This window comes from Trichomonas vaginalis, chromosome V (assembly GCF_026262505.1).
Source record: "Trichomonas vaginalis G3 chromosome V, whole genome shotgun sequence".
In the NCBI taxonomy this organism is placed as follows: Eukaryota; Parabasalia; order Trichomonadida; family Trichomonadidae; genus Trichomonas; species Trichomonas vaginalis.
The window spans coordinates 27,142,168-27,159,203 of NC_067207.1; the positions used below are offsets into that span (position 1 = coordinate 27,142,168).

Genomic DNA, 17,036 nt, shown 5'->3' on the forward strand with positions numbered 1-17,036 from the left:
TTGTATTGATGGGTAAGAGTTAGGGTCTAATGTTTGATGTGAAAATCTCATTGGGGTATTAACTTTATCACATTTGATTAAAATGAAATTGGAACCAGTGTCAGAATACAAAACATCCCCAACATCTTTTTCAAAATTTAATATCCCCAACAATGAACGAAGATGAGGAGTACAAAATTTAATTTTCAGTGGGAATTTAATAAGGTTATTTATTTCATCAAGTTCAAAAAGTTTATCAGGTTTTGATTTAAAATTTTCTTCATACCATACGATAAATGATTCATTTAAATAACTTAAAATCATGTTAATATCCCATTTCGCTATCACATTATTTATATACATATCATACGTTTTTTCATGGTCATCTTTAATAAATGATATATAATCTGAAGGGTTTAAAAGAATGGGATTAAATTTACCACTCACAGAAACGAGAGTAACATTATAAATTCCGCTAACTGTTAAATTTAATTCACAACTATTATTCGAAATAATATTGATAATTGACATTTTTATTACGATTAAAAATATGGTAAAGCGTTATTTTCCAGTGATAAATAAAACTAGAATAAGATTACCTCAAGAATTCATAAATTCAACGAATAAGAAATTCATTCATGTTATAAATTTTAGTGTTTTCAGAAAATATGAGTCGATGTCATATTCATCAACGGGTTATATTTCACTTCATTCAAATTTAGTTCAATCAAACCCATATAATGACCATTTCATAAGATTTTCAGATGGTATTAAAAATGTAATTGATAGATTAAAATATGAACAGATTGACAATATCGAATTTTTGGAATTTTGGTTTAAATATCCCGATGGAAAAAGATTGAAGTTAAAGATAAAGCTGATACTATAACAAAAACAATTACAATGACCGATCCAGATAGTGGGGAACAAAAAGAAATAAAACAAACGATAGAAACCGGTGAAAGGTCAATTATTATTGATTATGATTCAAAGGATTATTATTCGATAATTAATGCTTGAATATTAAATAGCCTTAACAAAGAATTTTTCAAGTGATATTTTATATTCATCAACTATTTTATTATAAATATCATTATAAGTTAAATGAAGTTCAGTTGTTGTTCCGTTCTTTGATATCTTAATTGTGCTAATATCCTTTATAGGATTATTTTTTGCAACTGTTCCGCAGCATGAAACCTCATCATCTATGAAAAATTGAATCTTAACGTCTGAATCTTGAACATCACAAAGAATGGCGATAATGTGAATTAATGATTCATAAGGTAAAATAATTAAACCGGATTGGTCAATTAAATTTATTATTGAATCATAATTATTAGTTATTAAATCACGGTAAATTTTCATTAATTCAGAATTAATGTCTACTTTATATGGCGCATTGCGACTGGAATCGTAGATTCCTGGGTTCTCGATGTTTGATGAAAGAGGTGGGGGGTATGTTGGATATGTGGGAATTTCAACAGGTTCTTTACCGGGTTCAGATAAAATGATTGGGTCTCCATCTTCTTTATTTTCCTCCTCCTTTTTCGGTAAGTCACGAGTTAATAAATTTGGTTGAGTTGCTGACCTTGTTAATTCAGGACTAACATTAACTTTAACATTTTGAATAATTCGTGATTTATCATCATTTACGTTATAACCAACCGTAATCTCTGCTTTTGCGTTAGTGTTCTTTTGACTAGTGAAACGTCTTCTCATTTATAATCGAATAAAAAAAGAAAAATATATTTAAAGTTTTATTTAGTTGTTACGGTAATATCCCAAGGTTCATCATTGTTTGCTTATACTTTCTTTGTAACTGCACCAATTATGTTATTGATATTGCTTTGAGTTTCTTCCAGTCTTATTTTATCATTTACAATATCTTTAATCATTTCATTACATGCATTCTTAAAACCATCTGATTTTTCTAATTTACGTCTATCACTTTCTTTAATTAAATCAAAGTTATATCCTTGTTGAGAATAAAGTGGTTTCTTTATCAATTCCTTGAACGCTTCTGAAAGTGAAGATGAAGAAATTCTTGCCACTTGAATTGGTTTAAATTCTGCTTTCATTGCTTCTTTCTGTTCATTGAACACTGGATCGAATAAAGCAACTTTAAAGAATTTCTTAGCTGGAATTTCAGGTCTAATATTTGCATATTGACCATCAAACTGATTAACATATCGTGGTAATCCATCCGGTCCCTCTTCAACAGCATTTAATTCTTCATTGAAATAAGAATATGGATTATGACGGTATGAATTAATTGGACCATTTTCACCTTCTCCAATGTATTGTTTAACAGCTTTTCCATTTTCATCAAATTTCATAGGATAACGTTCATTATATGCTTTACGTTTAGGATAATCCGTCATTGTTAATTTATACCCATTTATGACTTTAATATTTCCTTGACCATCAGTAACGAAAACTTCATTTATACCATCAGGTTTTCCATTTGGACCCGTAATGTCTGCTTCGTGTGCTTCCCAATTTGGTCCATGACGTTTGGCATATGCTTGAGCTTCTGGTAATGTTAAAACGTTTCTCATTTGTTTAACATCCTTTTGAAGACCGGCAACAATGTGGACTAATTCTTTCATTCCGTCTGGAACTTTCATAGTTCTATTATATGCACCCTTTTTGTTTGTTCCTTGTTTTAATGGAACCTGTAGAAGATTTGCTATTTCACTCATGTTTAATTATAAATAAAAAATAAAAATTAATTATAAAAAGTTAATCAAATTTAACACTTCCTTTATTTAAATCAACTATTATTTTTCCATGTTCTCCTAATTGCTGATATTGTGTGTAAAGTTCATTAATGCTCATTGGTAAATTCACTTGATAAAGCATAACGTTCAACTGTTGACGACTAAACCCACTGAAAATGAAAAGTGTTGATAGATTTGATTTAATGTTTGTGCTTAATGCTTTGAAATATTGAACAGCCATAAAGAATGAACACTGAATGTGTCGACATTGAGTTAATAACTGATTAAAATATGATTTCTCATTAGTTATTAGTTTTGATTTCACGGCATCATCTAGAAAAATTAGTGAATGCAAAAATTCTTTATCAAAATTTGAAATGGAAAGTGTTTCAAATAATTCATCCCGTTGTTTATCAATAATTTTATCCTCTAATCCTTGCTTCTTGATTGTATTATATAATTCTTTATACATTAAAAAGTTTTTTAAATAATCTTCTGCTTCTTCTTGTGATAAATAAATAATTGGAATTTTGATTAAATGCTTTAAAGATTCAAATGTATCATCTGAAGGTGAACCTGAACGGTTGATATAAATTAACACATGTGAATGGGGGGAAGTGTTAGCAATAATGATAATTTGTTTTAATATCGTTAATGTTTTACCTTTATTTTGTTTACCAATTGCTGCAGTGATTGAATTTAAGTAACATTCAGAATATGGAATTTTCATTAATTTTTCCTTAGATAGAGCATTTCTATTATCACTCAATGCTTCATTAATCATATCATCTACGTATATATTATATACTCCTGCTAATTCTTCATAAGGAGTGTATGAATTTAAATCCATTTAATCAAAAATAAAATTATAATTTTAAACATTTCTATTCATCAATATTTCATCATATGAACTTCTATACTGTGGTGGTGTACCTGTTGGATGATATTTCAAACCTTCGTCCGGTGTCCATGTCCAATATGTTGTCCTAGTAAACCAAACCTGAGGAGGATTTGTCACCTTTGAACAGTAAGTGTCATTTTCACCCTGAATGATTGGATAAGCTTTCACTTGTACTGTAACTTGTGAGTTGAAAGTTTCTAATCCATCAAAGAATATACCCGCTCCATCACGTTGAACTGGAATAGTGCATAAGAATGAAGTTTGGTCTTTCCATGTTCTAGCTAATGGCTTGCCATTATCATCATTCAGTGGTCTAGTTAATGAGTCCTCGTATTCTTCCGTGCATTCATTCACTCCATCTAAATCAGAAGCTTGAAGCATACGTGTAAAGAATATGTCACCCACTGTGGTCATCGCTTGATCGGGGAAGTTTCTGGAATCTATAGTGACCTGAAGACCTCGAAGCATTGGATTTTCTAAAACTGTTCTTTGCATTGCATTCTTCGGAAATGTTAACACAACATCTGTAACATTATGAAGAGCGTATGAGAAATCTGAGCTGATACCTTCAGGAGTGATGCAACCTCCATTTAGTGAACGAACGTCAATATGTTGAGCTGGAATCATGAATGGATCTTCCTTACTGAATAAACGTGGTATTGCTTTAATTGATTCTTCAATTAAACCGTATCCTGGTGTAATGCATTTATCCTCTAAAACTTCCATCTTTGTGCATGAAATAATAATGTTATCAACTGTTGCGTCAGCAGATGTAGCGGCTAAGCTTGTAATTAATTTGGCAGGAAGTCCGATTTGTTGGAATTTGCGATCATATTTATAAACATGATTCATAATCTTTTCATAATTTTCATCAGTTATCTTTTCATAAACGTAATTTTGTAAATCAGCAACTCTTAACGGGTCAACCTGACAAAATACTAAAGTATCCCTGAAAACATAATATTTAAGAATGATTTCACCAAATGATTTAGGATAATCATCGAACGCCTGAAATGCTAACAAATCATTTACCGGAATAATCATATCAAAAGTGATATCAACTTCTTCATTTGCTTTCTTGAAAACTTCTGAAGGGTCAATATATTTACCACATACTGAGTTATCATATTTTTGAACATTATTATATAACGAATGAACAAACTTTTTAACTTTCCTTTCTGATTTTGGTTTATATGTTGCAAATGCGAAAGATTCACGGGCGCAATCCATTTGAAGATAACCAGCATCACCTCTTTCAGTTTCTACTTCTAATTGTTTAAAGCTTTGATTTGATGATTTGTAACCAACGAATAAACGCATACATTTAAAAGCGTCATCACATGTGAAAGCTTTATTTGAAACTAGAGTTGCTTTAACTTTGCGTTTAATATATGTGTCACCTAATTGGTTCACATCATGAGCTGGATTTGTAATTCTTAAATGAGTTTGTTTATCATCAAAATATGGAGCATCAGAGTCATAGCATGAACTTTCAAGTTCTCTATAATATCTTCTACCGTCATTCTTTGCGAATATTTCATTTATCTTTTCGAATGAATGAAATACATTTCCATTAATCGGTTTAGTGTTTGGCACTAAATAGTTAGTCGTCATTTATTAATAAATAAAAAATCAAAATTAAAAGATGAAAATGAATTTTTAATTTTAATGAAATAATCAACTATGGCTGCAGGTATATTTAAGAAACTGTGGGATAAAGTAAAAAGAGGAGCGCATAAAGTTTGGGAAACAATGAAGAAGGAGCAAATTGGATATTTAAGAATAAAGAAGCAATTAGTGACGTTGCTGAATCAATAACACCAAAAGCTGCCCCAATAAGAGAAATATTAAATAAAGGAGAAAAAGTTTATCAAAGACTTCAACCGATACTAAGATAAAAATAATATTTATTTTTCCACTATCTACCCCCTATTTTATTAAGTATTCCTTCAGCAATTCCACCAATTGCGTTACCTGCTTGTGCTCCCATCGCCGGATTACCTGCTTTAGTACCTAATACTCCACCTATGATAGTTCCTGCCGTTTTCGCTACTGGTGCCAAAAAGTTTGCAACGGGTTTAATAATATTTTTATGAACCCAACCTGCAGCTTTCTTAATTCCATCCCATAATTTTTTAAAGAATCCTGCAGCCATTTCTGATTTAATATTAATTAAAAAATATATTTCATCACTTATATTTTAATTTTTATTTAATGATAAATGAAACCGATTTTAAAAATAAATGAAACAGAGGAAGAAATAAATGAAAGTGAAAATGTTCAACAAAAAATAAATGTTGTTAAACCAATTACTGAAATAAAAATTTTTTCATCTGTTGAAGAATTTAATGACTATTATGCTAACAATAAAAAATTATTTGAAGAATTGACAACGTGTAAATTGAATAAAATGTTTAAAGTTGATGGATTCAAAATTTCAAAAATAAAAGGAGTGGTTAGTTTGAAATCTATTCCTCAATCAAGAATCACCTCATTAATGAAAATAGATGATTTAACAAAAAGAATAGAAATTATTGAAGAGCGAATAAATCAAATTATTGATTTCATAAATTCAAATAATCATTAGCTTCTTAAAGTTCTATGTTGAACTCATCAAATTCTTTTTAAAGTTTATTTTTCATTCATGAAAATAATATTGCTTCCCTTTAAATCTTTGAATATAAACAGGAACACCATCCTCTAAAATTCGATAATCTATTTTATCTGGTTTTACTTGTTGGGTCATTTATGTCAGAATAAAAAAATAAATTATTTTAAAATTAATGTTAATTTTTTAATGTGTTTATTTTTTTAAAAAATTTATTTTTTATTTCATTATGCATGGGCTGAGTGTAAATGTCTTACAATTTTGAAAATTTTTTAAATCTTGATTTATTCAAAAACGTAAGAATAAAAACCGTAAGAATTCATACATTTTTTACTTCATATGTTAAAAAAAATGATACAAAATCGTTCAATATTGTATGAATTCTTACGTTTACAAAAAAAGTCACAAAACCCATCATATCCTACTACTTATTTTAACGATGTTGAACCAGTTTTCAAAGAATCTATTCAGACTCATAACCATAACTGACTGGGACATGCATTGAGTTATGGCAAATTTTACAATAAAATACTGCGAATATTGATACTTTAGGGAAAAATAAGTTGCAAGCAAGGATGAATCTTTATATAAATAGTTGCTACTGTTTACTTAGCAGGGTATAAAGAATTGGGCTTTCAAAAAATTCATTCTTGATCCACATTCAACAAAAAATCATGAATCAAAATTATACATATGCTACTCATTTCTTGAGGAATTCAGATGTAACTTAACACTAGATTCGTTCCTGTAGTTTAAGAAATTTAGATGACATCATAAATGAAATCAATAATGATAGATTTAGATGATCATTCATATGTCAACTTCCGATTAAATACTTCAGTGAAATTAGATAGAATATCTCTAATAATATCTAATCTTATATTCATGTATGGTTAATTATGCTTCTTTTGGTATGAAAACTCGTCATTTTTTTTATTGAATGATGTTTTTGTTATTTTTCGGAAGTATCAAATGTTTTGATGACCCAGAAGGAAACGTTAATTTGACAGCTTCTTTGGAAAGTTTTATCAAATTATTTATCAAGTAAGAGAATTAGAGTCGGAATATGCACCGATTCTGATACAATTGAACAGTTCGATTTGAATCCAAAGAATACAGCCATTTATTACTTCAATAAATCAGGAAAATATCAAGTTCCATTTTCTAGTGATTATTCAACCATAATAAATCGCATAGAATTAATGAAATCAAATACTCCAATCCCTAAATCAAGCCTAAAAAAGAAATTATATAATGTTGCTCAATTTCATAAAAGGTGCAAAGATAATGATATCTGCGTCATTAACTCAACAGCCATACTTGATCCAAGACTTGAAAGAGAAGAAAGAAAAATTAGTAACGAAAATATTAAATTTTTCTCAGGAGCACAAGGAATTCCTTATAAATTTATAGCAGAAAATGAAATATGGATGATAAAAGGAAATAATTCTGGAGCACTTTTCGTAAAAAATTTCAAAGATCTCGATTTATTTATTCAAAAGTCGTTGAAGAATGAAATAGAGTTTAAACCATTCTCGTACTATAAGCCAGCAGATAAACTCGGAGAAGATCTTTAATTTTGAAATATAATTTTAATTTATGTACGTTTTCTTGTAAATTATTGTTGTATCTGATAATTATTTCATATGTTTTATCATATATTAGATGCGAAACGAACTTTAACAATGAATTAATGATTTTCAATTTTGATCTTTATTTAAAGGATAATATCTATCATTAATAGATCAGTTTAATCTTTGTGACTCCAATTAAGTCCTCTCTTTCTTTTATTTCAGGAATTTGAGTTCAATAAAAAGCCAATTCTGAATATTTTATCTGTACGGTTCAGTGCAAAGAATTAGATAAGATTAAACATAAAACGATAATAAGATAAGCTGCTTTTTAGTGATATTTAGTCGATGATAATTGAAAGATTATTTCTGCAAATTTGATTTCAATTATTAGATTTAATTCATAAGTATCCATGTTATATTAGAATTTCATATTTTTTGTATGAAAATCGAGAAATCAATGCAGTTTATTTTCAAATTTAACAGTAAATTTTAAAATATCATCATTTTTGACATCTATAGAAGCAAGATATAATAGATATTGAAGTAACAATTCATAATTTTGAACCGATTGCCCGTGATTTCTTAATAAATTATAATTTTAATATGCCCAGTAATTATAGATCTTGGTTAGACTATATCCATGAAAATTTGTATTTTTGAAAGAAAATCTCTCGCAATTCTGAATCGTTTATTATTTTTTACAATTTAGTAATATTTCGCATATTAAGTAATTATCTACGAGGTGACATAAATTATTTCTCTTCAAAATTGACGATAGGTTCGAAATTCAATAAGTTTAAAGAGCTAATTCAAAAATTTGCCACTATAATTTAGCAATAGTATAATGTTTCTTCAAAATAAAAAATTGAAAAGAAATCATGGAAAGTTTTTTAAAAGATATTTGTTAATAAAACGTAAAGACAAGCATTATTGATATTTTTATTATTGAAATTTTTTAATGATCATTTAAAATTAATTCATAAGTGCATCGAATTTAATTGGTTGGACATGAAATTTGTCACCTTTTTCTGTTATTATCGAAATGAGTTCCGATGATGATATGACAAACAATCTTCCTAATCATTATGAAGATCTTGAAGAGGAAGATAAGCGCGAATACAATCAGATCCGCAGCATCATCCAACAATCCGGTAGAAATCACCGTGGAAAAAGATTAGAAGCTTTTTCGGAACTTCTCGACACTCTGAAGAATTTTGCTGTTCGTGGAGATAGTAATGATTGGAAGCGCTGCTTAGTAGTTGGTGTATGCTGGCTTGAAAATGCAATTGCAATTAACACAAGACAGCTCAGACAATTAACGAACAAATGCAAATCATCGATTAACGGATCTTTACAAAGGATAGGCTATATGCCAGTTGCCAATCATAGTCTCTTGAATGATCTTTTGCAAGAAAAAATTCCATTCTTAAAAGGAAACTTTTCGGAATTAAGACAATGGACGATTCGTCAGCAAGTTGCCTTAACACCTAAGCCGGCGATGCCAGAAGAGAAAACAAAGCTATCTCCTGCCCCTGTAAATATATTACCGATACCAACAAATATCGAAACTTCTAATGCCATGCAGCACTCGCAGAGCTACGAACAGAATATTACAGAACCAGAAAACGAGCCAGTAAATCAGAATGATTATAACTCATTTTATGACGAAGAAGCTTGCTTACCGTTGAATGATTGGGTCCAAGATGATAATTTCTACGATTTCGGATCTAATTTGTAAAATAAATCTATCTAACGTTTGAGATCAATAAAATTTATGTTTGGTTTATGATATTTCGGAATTTTCATTATTCTTACCGTATAGGAACTAAGAAATATGACTAATTTTGAAATATTAAATGAAGCATCGTTAAGAATTTAATTGAAATTCTAACAAACATGAGTAAACCTGGTATTCTTTTAATATATTAATCGTCTCCATATTTGAACATAGTTTCACAGGGAAATAAAGTTTATTAATATTATATTTACTTATTTGGTTGGTGAATTTGTTGAGTAATTATAATTGTCCTTTATATTATTGCATCATTGATTTAATATATAACAAATTTAACAAAGACAATTGATTCTTTCCATGTTGGGTTTATGAAAGCATTGTAATTAACATCAAGGCTGTAATATGGAAGTGAAATAAATACCGTTGTTGGGCCATTTTAGTACCCAAATAAATTTATCCGAAAGTTTTTCATGTTACTCCTTGAGTCTACTTCCAGAAATCTTTTTTAGAATTTGAATCATTGAAATGTTAGAGTATGATCAATGTATGCTATATTAACGTTTATTCATAAAAATATCAATTCATTCATAGGGAAAAAGTAACTTATATATGAATTTGAGCTCTTAATGTAAACATTTCAATATTCAGCGAAATATTATTTGCGAATTATATCGAATTATACATATATATCACATTGGTTCACAATTTGCGCATTCAATTTTTCTTGAAATTCATTCTTACATATGCGATATAAACATGCAAGTAGACCAAAAGGTGTCGTATTTATTTAAATTTATTTCTACAGTTATCCGAAATTTATTGAAAGGGAGGAAAATTTCGGTAAATTATGTGACAAAATTTTTATCTCTCAAGTAGAGAGAAAACTTTTCATTTCTCAGAGCCTTCAAGCGATATATGGAAGAGATTCTATGATCCTGTTACTTATGATAAATTTGTTAACACAAGTCAAACAGTCACTGAATTCAGCCACGTCTTTGTTGATGACATTCTTTTCAAAAAATTTAGTTCACAAGGTGCAATTTGAATCACTAATCCATCTGATGATACAAAAGTCCTTGTTTCGACTTCTTCTTTTTTTAAATGTTCCTCTGCAGATAATGGAGGATCCATATTTCTTTCACCATCAGGATCATTTGTTCAATACAAAGTCTGTAGTTATGAATCTAAGACCCCAAATGGACAAGGATCTCATTCATATATTCAAGTGACAAATGATGATAACCATAAGACTTTTGTTATTGAATCATCATTCACTCAAAATACAGGATTTAGCGCTGTATTACATCAATCTGGCGGATCTCAACTATTTTCATCAATAAATATTTCTGATTCAAGTCTTAGAATGGATGCGGCATATATTACTTGGGAACCATCTTCGCTTTCAACAACAAATTTTAGTAATTTCGATAATATTTCATCACAATTTTTATGCTGTTTTTATCATAGTTCTCGAACACACAATTTCTACTTTTGTAATGCTGTTGACAACAAAAATGCAGAAAAGGATCGTGGAATTTACTGTCTCCATAGTGATGTAACACTTACTGTAAATCAAAGTTTCTTCAAACGCAACCAAGCTACCGTTTTATTTTCTATTGAGTCAGGATCGCCCAATGCAAACGAATGCCATTTTGAACCAGATAATACATTTTCAACAAATTTAGAGTATATTCATAATTCAACGTTAATGATAAAAATCAATATTTCTAATTTACATTCTACTCTTTTGTGTGATCCTCCAATTAAAATTAATTCTTTCTTCTTTCCAAAAATTCCTTGTTTATCCAATTTAATTTGGAATAATGTACTTCCTTTCGAATAAATACTTTACTTTATACCATTTGAAGTCGGGTGTTTCAGGTCGGCAAACCCAAATTTTAGCTAAAAGTGACAGGAAAAAAAAACGTTTAGTATTAAAAAAAAGACCGATGAGAGCTTCGTTCGAAATATAGAGGGAACTGAGAATGCGCAACCATTCTCAGGGAATATTGGATGCTATTCCCGTTCCCTCTGTATGGAAAATTGAGGTTTTCAAAGGGAGTTAAAATAATATCAAATTTATACTAATTTACTTCAAAATACAAAAGTATTTGACAGCTAAAATTAGTTACTTTAGCAAGCCTATCAATACCCTTTTACGATTATTGTTACTTTTTCGAAATAAAAGTAAAAACAAAAAATTAGATGAACCTTGGCAATTAAACTTTATTAAATAATAGTTGTTTATAAATTATATTATATTATCATTTAATATTATTTTGATAATGAAGATTTTATTTTGCAATAATATAAACGAAATTTTTTACCTTATGAACTTTTGATGGAAATATGCAAATTTAAAATAATAAAGAAAGCCGCGAGCGAAGCGATCGGCTTAGTTCGAAGATTTTGATTCAAATCTTTGCTGATCTGTAATTCGCAGAAGCCGCGAGCGAAGCGATCGGCTTAGGTCTAAGATTTTGATTCAAATCTTTGCTTATATTCCTTAAATTCTTTATGAAACTCGCAACAGTTCCATAAAAAATTTTAAATTCTAAACTGTCGAAATTACCGATCGGTAATCACACCCTTCACGGGTGTGTCACTTTTAGCTAAAATTACCCCTACTCCATTGTATGTGTTTTCAATTTCGAATCTTTCGAATTTTCGCTTCGTGATTTTCAAATATTTTCAAAATCTACAAAACGATAATTTTATCCACAAAAATTTTCATGTTATTAAATATGCATTTCATTGTGCAGCAGAAATGATCGAAAATTTTAAAAGTGTCAAATTTTTGATCAAATTTTATGAGTTCTCCTTCACCGAATATTAGCTCTGTAAATTTCGACACTCCGAACATTATTGTCGTATGTACAGATAGACATGTTATTCTCAACAAAATTCCAGAATTTACACTTTTAGCGCATTGCACAGGAATGAAATTTTTACATGCTGTTACATTCAATGATTTGATCGTTGCTGTTGGAGATGGAGATATTCCTCCATATACAGCATTCTTTCTTCAGATTTTTCAGAAAGATACAGGCGTTTTTATAAGAAAATTAGAATTCCCAGATAGAATTCTTGATTTAAAAGTTAATTCATCACATTTATTTGTTTCTCTTGAAAGTATGATACATGTTTATGAAATAACAACTTTCCATTCAATAGCAACTATCGATCGCAAGTCTGCAAGCGGATTATTCACAGTTAACGAGAATATTATCGCGTATCCAGATGACAGAAAGCCAGGAAGCGTCTTAATTGCTGATATTCCTGGCTTCAGCGTCGTAAATACGATTCAATGTCATTCTGGAGCGATACACAATCTATATCTTTCCAAAACATCAAATACACTCGCTACTGCCAGTACGAAAGGCACGCTAATTAGACTATTTGATTCAAAAACTGGCGAAAAAGTTGGACAATACAGGAGAGGATATACACAAGGCGATATTATTGCTATGTCATTGACACCAGATTATCTTTGCGCATGTTCCCACCAAACTTTACACGTTTTTGGAAAAGATGGAAGATACGTTAATCAATCTCTTTCAGATCCACCTCTCGCTTGCTTGATTTCTGGAAATAGAATTACAGTTGCTCTCAAAAACGGAACTTCTTATGATTATATGATTAATCCAACGAATTTCAAGATAGAAAACGTTTCTCAGTATCGTTTAGTACCACCTATTGCTTTATCGGCCAAACATAACCGCCGCATTACATTATAATTTATTATATATTTACTTTTTTTGTTATTTAAAAAAAATATTCTTTAGTTTAAAAAATATCAATGAATCTTTTTAGAATTTCTCAGAACTGAAACATATGCTTCCTATATTGTTCATACCCTTACAATATTGTTAGGAAAATTAAAAGATTTTGGATTGTTTTAGAAATGTTTATTAAATACGCTTGAATTTCTAACATTTTCTTCATTTGAATATAATATGTAAAAACCAAAATATTGTATTTAAGTTTCTTGTATTTTCTTCATATGAATAATATATCTCATTTATTGTAATGGAAAATCCTACTTTATTTGGGATGCAATGCATTATTTACATGAGAAAATGTGATTAATGACTAACAAATGACCAACTATCTCTTAATTTTAAGAAAATTGAATTGAATAACTGATATTATATGACAATTAGATAAAATGTCAGTTCATAATGTATACATAATCATGAAATGACCTCATATTCTGCAGAATGTTAGCTAATTTCTGATTTAATCAAATTTCAAAATTCAAATTTCAAAAAAAAATTTAAGATTGTGAATGATACAAATATTTTACTTTATCTAAATAATTTATCTAATTAAAATATTTTACAAATGAGGTCTCTTTATATCCGGATGTTTCTTGACATAATCATCGATAATTTGTTCGGATTCCTTCTCAGTCTTATTCAATCTGCAGCCAAAATACGATTTCACAAACGTTGTATCACCGGAAAATGTAGAATTTGTAACTGGATTGATTTCATCTGTAGATTGTGGATTATATACAGAATCATGCAGGATGTAGGTCTTGTTGAACAGAATTGAGTGCGAATTTAGGAAATCATAAACAAGATTAAACATATTGTAGCCTTTACTGTTACCAAGATCAATTACATATAAAGGTGATTGCTTTGTTGCTCGTTTTACATCAGCAGGATTGGACTTACTCGGTAATGCTGAAAATTCTATGAATTTTTGATAAATTTCTGGTTTTAAAAGCCTTGCAAGGTATAGCTGATCCAATATAGTATTATTTCCTACAATAATAACGCAAGAAGCGAACTCTGGTTTATCTGTATCTCTTAATACCAAAAAATCTGACTGTTTTCCGAAATTAGTTGCATATTCAAATGATCTATTGTATGGTTTCTTAACTATTTCGATTCCACAAGCAATTGGAATGAAAGATGTCGAAATAAATTCGGCTGGAATGACAAACAAGCAAATTAGAGAGAATATATAGTTATCAGACACAATAATATAATAAGTAGTAATAGCTGCGGCGATAAAAGCCATCTTTATAACAGGATTTGGAATAATTAAAATAAATGTCATCATTATCGCAAGATAAGAGCTTGATTTCGGTGGATTTGCAATGAGTAATGAATAAAAAGTAAGAGCTGCTAACAATAATGCTGGTAAAAACATTGTACTTCCGGAAAATAATTCACTAACTATACTTAACGTGAATAAAATGATGGAATTGGCAGTAATTGTAATATCGTATTCCCCTCTGTATGAAAGAATGAAGAAAAGAAGAGTAAGAGTAACAGATGCGAAGAATGAAAGCGGAAACTGTTTTTCGTAGTAATGAGCAAGTAATGAAAGCAAAGCAACTATCTCTACAATATATAAAGTAACAGAAGTCTGTAAAGAAACAGCTGTAAACAAGAAAACTAAAGATAATTCAATTATTACGACTTTTTCCAGAAAATCGATGAATTTACCTTGAACAGTATTATCATGAGTTACGCTAAGACCCATTTTAGATATATTATAGCTAGATAAATCAATAAATAAATTGATTGTAATATTTTCGTAGTAAATCGTCTGATTTTTGTACAAAAGCATGTCATCGAGCTTGTTTAAGGTGGTGTCATAATGCATGTATCCAAAATATGGTTTCAAAGGCTTTATTGTTGTTTTATTTTTATAATTTATACTAATTTGTCCATAGTATATGAATTTGAAAGCTTCTTGTTCGAATGTTTGATTTTTATGATCGAATAAAAGCGACAGACTGAAAAATGAAATTTCTTTTGCTGGATTTTCATTTGTAGATTGCATAATTTAAAATTTCACTACATTTATGATTTATAGTGAATAACACCAATTCTTTCGAGTATGATAATAACCATTGAACCTATGCAACTGCAATAATAGTCATTAAATTTCATTTTTGATGTTTTATTATTTGAGATTTTAAATTTTTATTTAACAAACAAAACAAACTTATATTTGTAATGATTTTGAGGAGGTTCTCCCCAATTGTACACGTGTTATGGTTGAAATTAATGGAAATAAAAATTATTTTCCTCTGGATGAGTAGTTTTATATTGTTTTATAATGTCTTGGCAATTTGCTTCTGTTTGATTCAGTCTGCAGCTGAAATATGAGTTAACAAATGATGGTTCACCGGAAAATGTCTGAATCTTAGAAATATCAATTAAATCTGACGAATTCTGTTTGGCAACCAAATCATTGATAACTGTGACACGATCGAACAGTGTATAATGGATATTTAAGAAATCATAAATCAGATTTATAGAATTGTAGCCTTTCTGATCGCCAATGTTTAATACAACTGATTTAGATTTGCTTAGTATGTCATGTTGCTCTTTATTATAAGTATTATGTGTAAAATCAACAAATTCAACAAAAATTTGATTATTTTCTGGTTTAATTTTGCTGGCAAGTGTTAATTGTTCATTTAATGTTTGATTTCCTATAATAAGAACACAACTGCTGCTGTTTTCCGGCTTAATAAATTTCAAAACTGAATATGAAAGTTGTTTTCCATAAAATGAAGAATAATTAAATGACCTCTGATATGGATCTTGTAAGAGTTTCATTCTGCAGTTGAATGGCTCAAAAATTGGGAAAACAAAGGCAGTAGGCATAATAATAAGGCAAGCAACAGTGAGCCAGTAGTTATCCGACTTCATAAAGAAGAATATTATTGCCGCACCAACACAAAAACCGATTTTGGCCAAAGGATTTGGAATAATTATGAAAAATGTGAACAAAAATGCAGTGTAATAAGCAGAATTAGGTGTATTCTTAACAAACAATACGTAAAATACAATAGTCATCAATAAAACTAAAGGTAAAATGATGATTTGGAAGGAATAATAGTTACTTGCCATGCTAATGCCAAAAACGACAATTGATATTAAAATTTGAAGAAAATCAAAGCCATTGGTCCGTGTAAAAGCATTATAAGCTGCTGCACATATCAAGGAACTCGAAATTTGAACAAAAAGTTCAATATTGTAATGATGTACAATTAAACTAGCGATAATAAGTACTTCTAATACGTATAGATATATGGAATTCTGACATGTAAAGATTGAAAATAGTGTTAATAAAGAAATTTCAAATAACAAGACTTTTTCTAAGTATTCTATAAATTCCTTATCAACATTGTACTCATGGCCAAGTTTAATACCAACACTAGATACTTTAAACTCCGAAATATCAAAAGTTAAATTCATATAAATTTTTTCGTAGAAAATACTATCGAATGAGCATAGTATAAGATCTTCTGTAAACACTGAATCGTTGGTCATTTTCAAATATTGAAAAGTTGGCTCAAATTTGATAGTTTGATTTTGATCTTTGTTTTGGATAAAAATAGAACCAAAATATGTGAACTTAATATCTTTAGGTTGGGAAAGGAAATCTCTGGTTGCAAAGTTTAGTGAAATATAAAATTTTGAAATATTTTGCTCCGGAATTTTGTTCGAAACAGTTAAATTAATACGAATTGGCTCGTTTGGATCAACGG

At 29.3% G+C, this 17,036-nt stretch overlaps 9 protein-coding genes and 1 pseudogene across 10 annotated transcripts, besides 2 other annotated features; 4 read left to right on the plus strand and 6 right to left on the minus strand.

The window, feature by feature from the left end:
• Positions 1-3,423: part of a mobile genetic element that runs on past the window's edge.
• Positions 1,003-1,698, minus strand: TVAGG3_0411160 (uncharacterized protein; the record flags this gene model as incomplete). Its single annotated transcript, XM_001317018.2, has 1 exon — positions 1,003-1,698. The coding sequence occupies one exon, from the start codon at positions 1,696-1,698 to the stop codon at positions 1,003-1,005; it is 696 nt and encodes a 231-aa protein (XP_001317053.2).
• Positions 1,782-2,681, minus strand: TVAGG3_0411170 (uncharacterized protein; the record flags this gene model as incomplete). The annotated part of the gene is made up of 1 exon (XM_051233090.1): positions 1,782-2,681. One exon carries the CDS (start codon positions 2,679-2,681, stop codon positions 1,782-1,784), a length of 900 nt encoding a protein of 299 aa, XP_051102820.1.
• A 150-nt stretch (positions 3,424-3,573) lies between the features above and the next one.
• Positions 3,574-5,214, minus strand: TVAGG3_0411180 (uncharacterized protein; the record flags this gene model as incomplete). The annotated part of the gene is made up of 1 exon (XM_051233091.1): positions 3,574-5,214. One exon carries the CDS (start codon positions 5,212-5,214, stop codon positions 3,574-3,576), a length of 1,641 nt encoding a protein of 546 aa, XP_051102821.1.
• Positions 5,215-5,283: 69 nt separating this feature from the next.
• On the plus strand, positions 5,284-5,498 carry TVAGG3_0411190 (annotated as a pseudogene). Its single transcript has one exon. A coding segment is annotated over exon 1 (215 nt).
• Positions 5,499-5,518: 20 nt separating this feature from the next.
• Positions 5,519-5,755, minus strand: TVAGG3_0411200 (N-acetylmuramoyl-l-alanine amidase family; the record flags this gene model as incomplete). The annotated part of the gene is made up of 1 exon (XM_001317021.1): positions 5,519-5,755. One exon carries the CDS (start codon positions 5,753-5,755, stop codon positions 5,519-5,521), a length of 237 nt encoding a protein of 78 aa, XP_001317056.1.
• A 1,655-nt stretch (positions 5,756-7,410) lies between these two features.
• TVAGG3_0411210 (uncharacterized protein) lies at positions 7,411-7,785 on the plus strand (the record flags this gene model as incomplete). Its single annotated transcript, XM_001317022.1, has 1 exon — positions 7,411-7,785. The coding sequence occupies one exon, from the start codon at positions 7,411-7,413 to the stop codon at positions 7,783-7,785; it is 375 nt and encodes a 124-aa protein (XP_001317057.1).
• Positions 7,786-8,774: 989 nt separating this feature from the next.
• On the plus strand, positions 8,775-9,997 carry TVAGG3_0411220 (transcription-initiator DNA-binding domain ibd family; the record flags this gene model as incomplete). Its single annotated transcript, XM_001317023.1, has 1 exon — positions 8,825-9,520. The coding sequence occupies one exon, from the start codon at positions 8,825-8,827 to the stop codon at positions 9,518-9,520; it is 696 nt and encodes a 231-aa protein (XP_001317058.1).
• A 1,404-nt stretch (positions 9,998-11,401) lies between these two features.
• Positions 11,402-12,147: a mobile genetic element.
• Positions 12,148-12,327: 180 nt separating this feature from the next.
• On the plus strand, positions 12,328-13,254 carry TVAGG3_0411240 (phosphatidylinositol-3,5-bisphosphate binding; the record flags this gene model as incomplete). The annotated part of the gene is made up of 1 exon (XM_001317024.1): positions 12,328-13,254. The coding sequence occupies one exon, from the start codon at positions 12,328-12,330 to the stop codon at positions 13,252-13,254; it is 927 nt and encodes a 308-aa protein (XP_001317059.1).
• Positions 13,255-13,855: 601 nt separating this feature from the next.
• TVAGG3_0411250 (uncharacterized protein) lies at positions 13,856-15,013 on the minus strand (the record flags this gene model as incomplete). Its single annotated transcript, XM_001317025.1, has 1 exon — positions 13,856-15,013. The coding sequence occupies one exon, from the start codon at positions 15,011-15,013 to the stop codon at positions 13,856-13,858; it is 1,158 nt and encodes a 385-aa protein (XP_001317060.1).
• Positions 15,014-15,540: 527 nt separating this feature from the next.
• TVAGG3_0411260 (uncharacterized protein) lies at positions 15,541-16,341 on the minus strand (the record flags this gene model as incomplete). Its single annotated transcript, XM_001317026.1, has 1 exon — positions 15,541-16,341. One exon carries the CDS (start codon positions 16,339-16,341, stop codon positions 15,541-15,543), a length of 801 nt encoding a protein of 266 aa, XP_001317061.1.
• Positions 16,342-17,036: the final 695 nt, after the last annotated feature.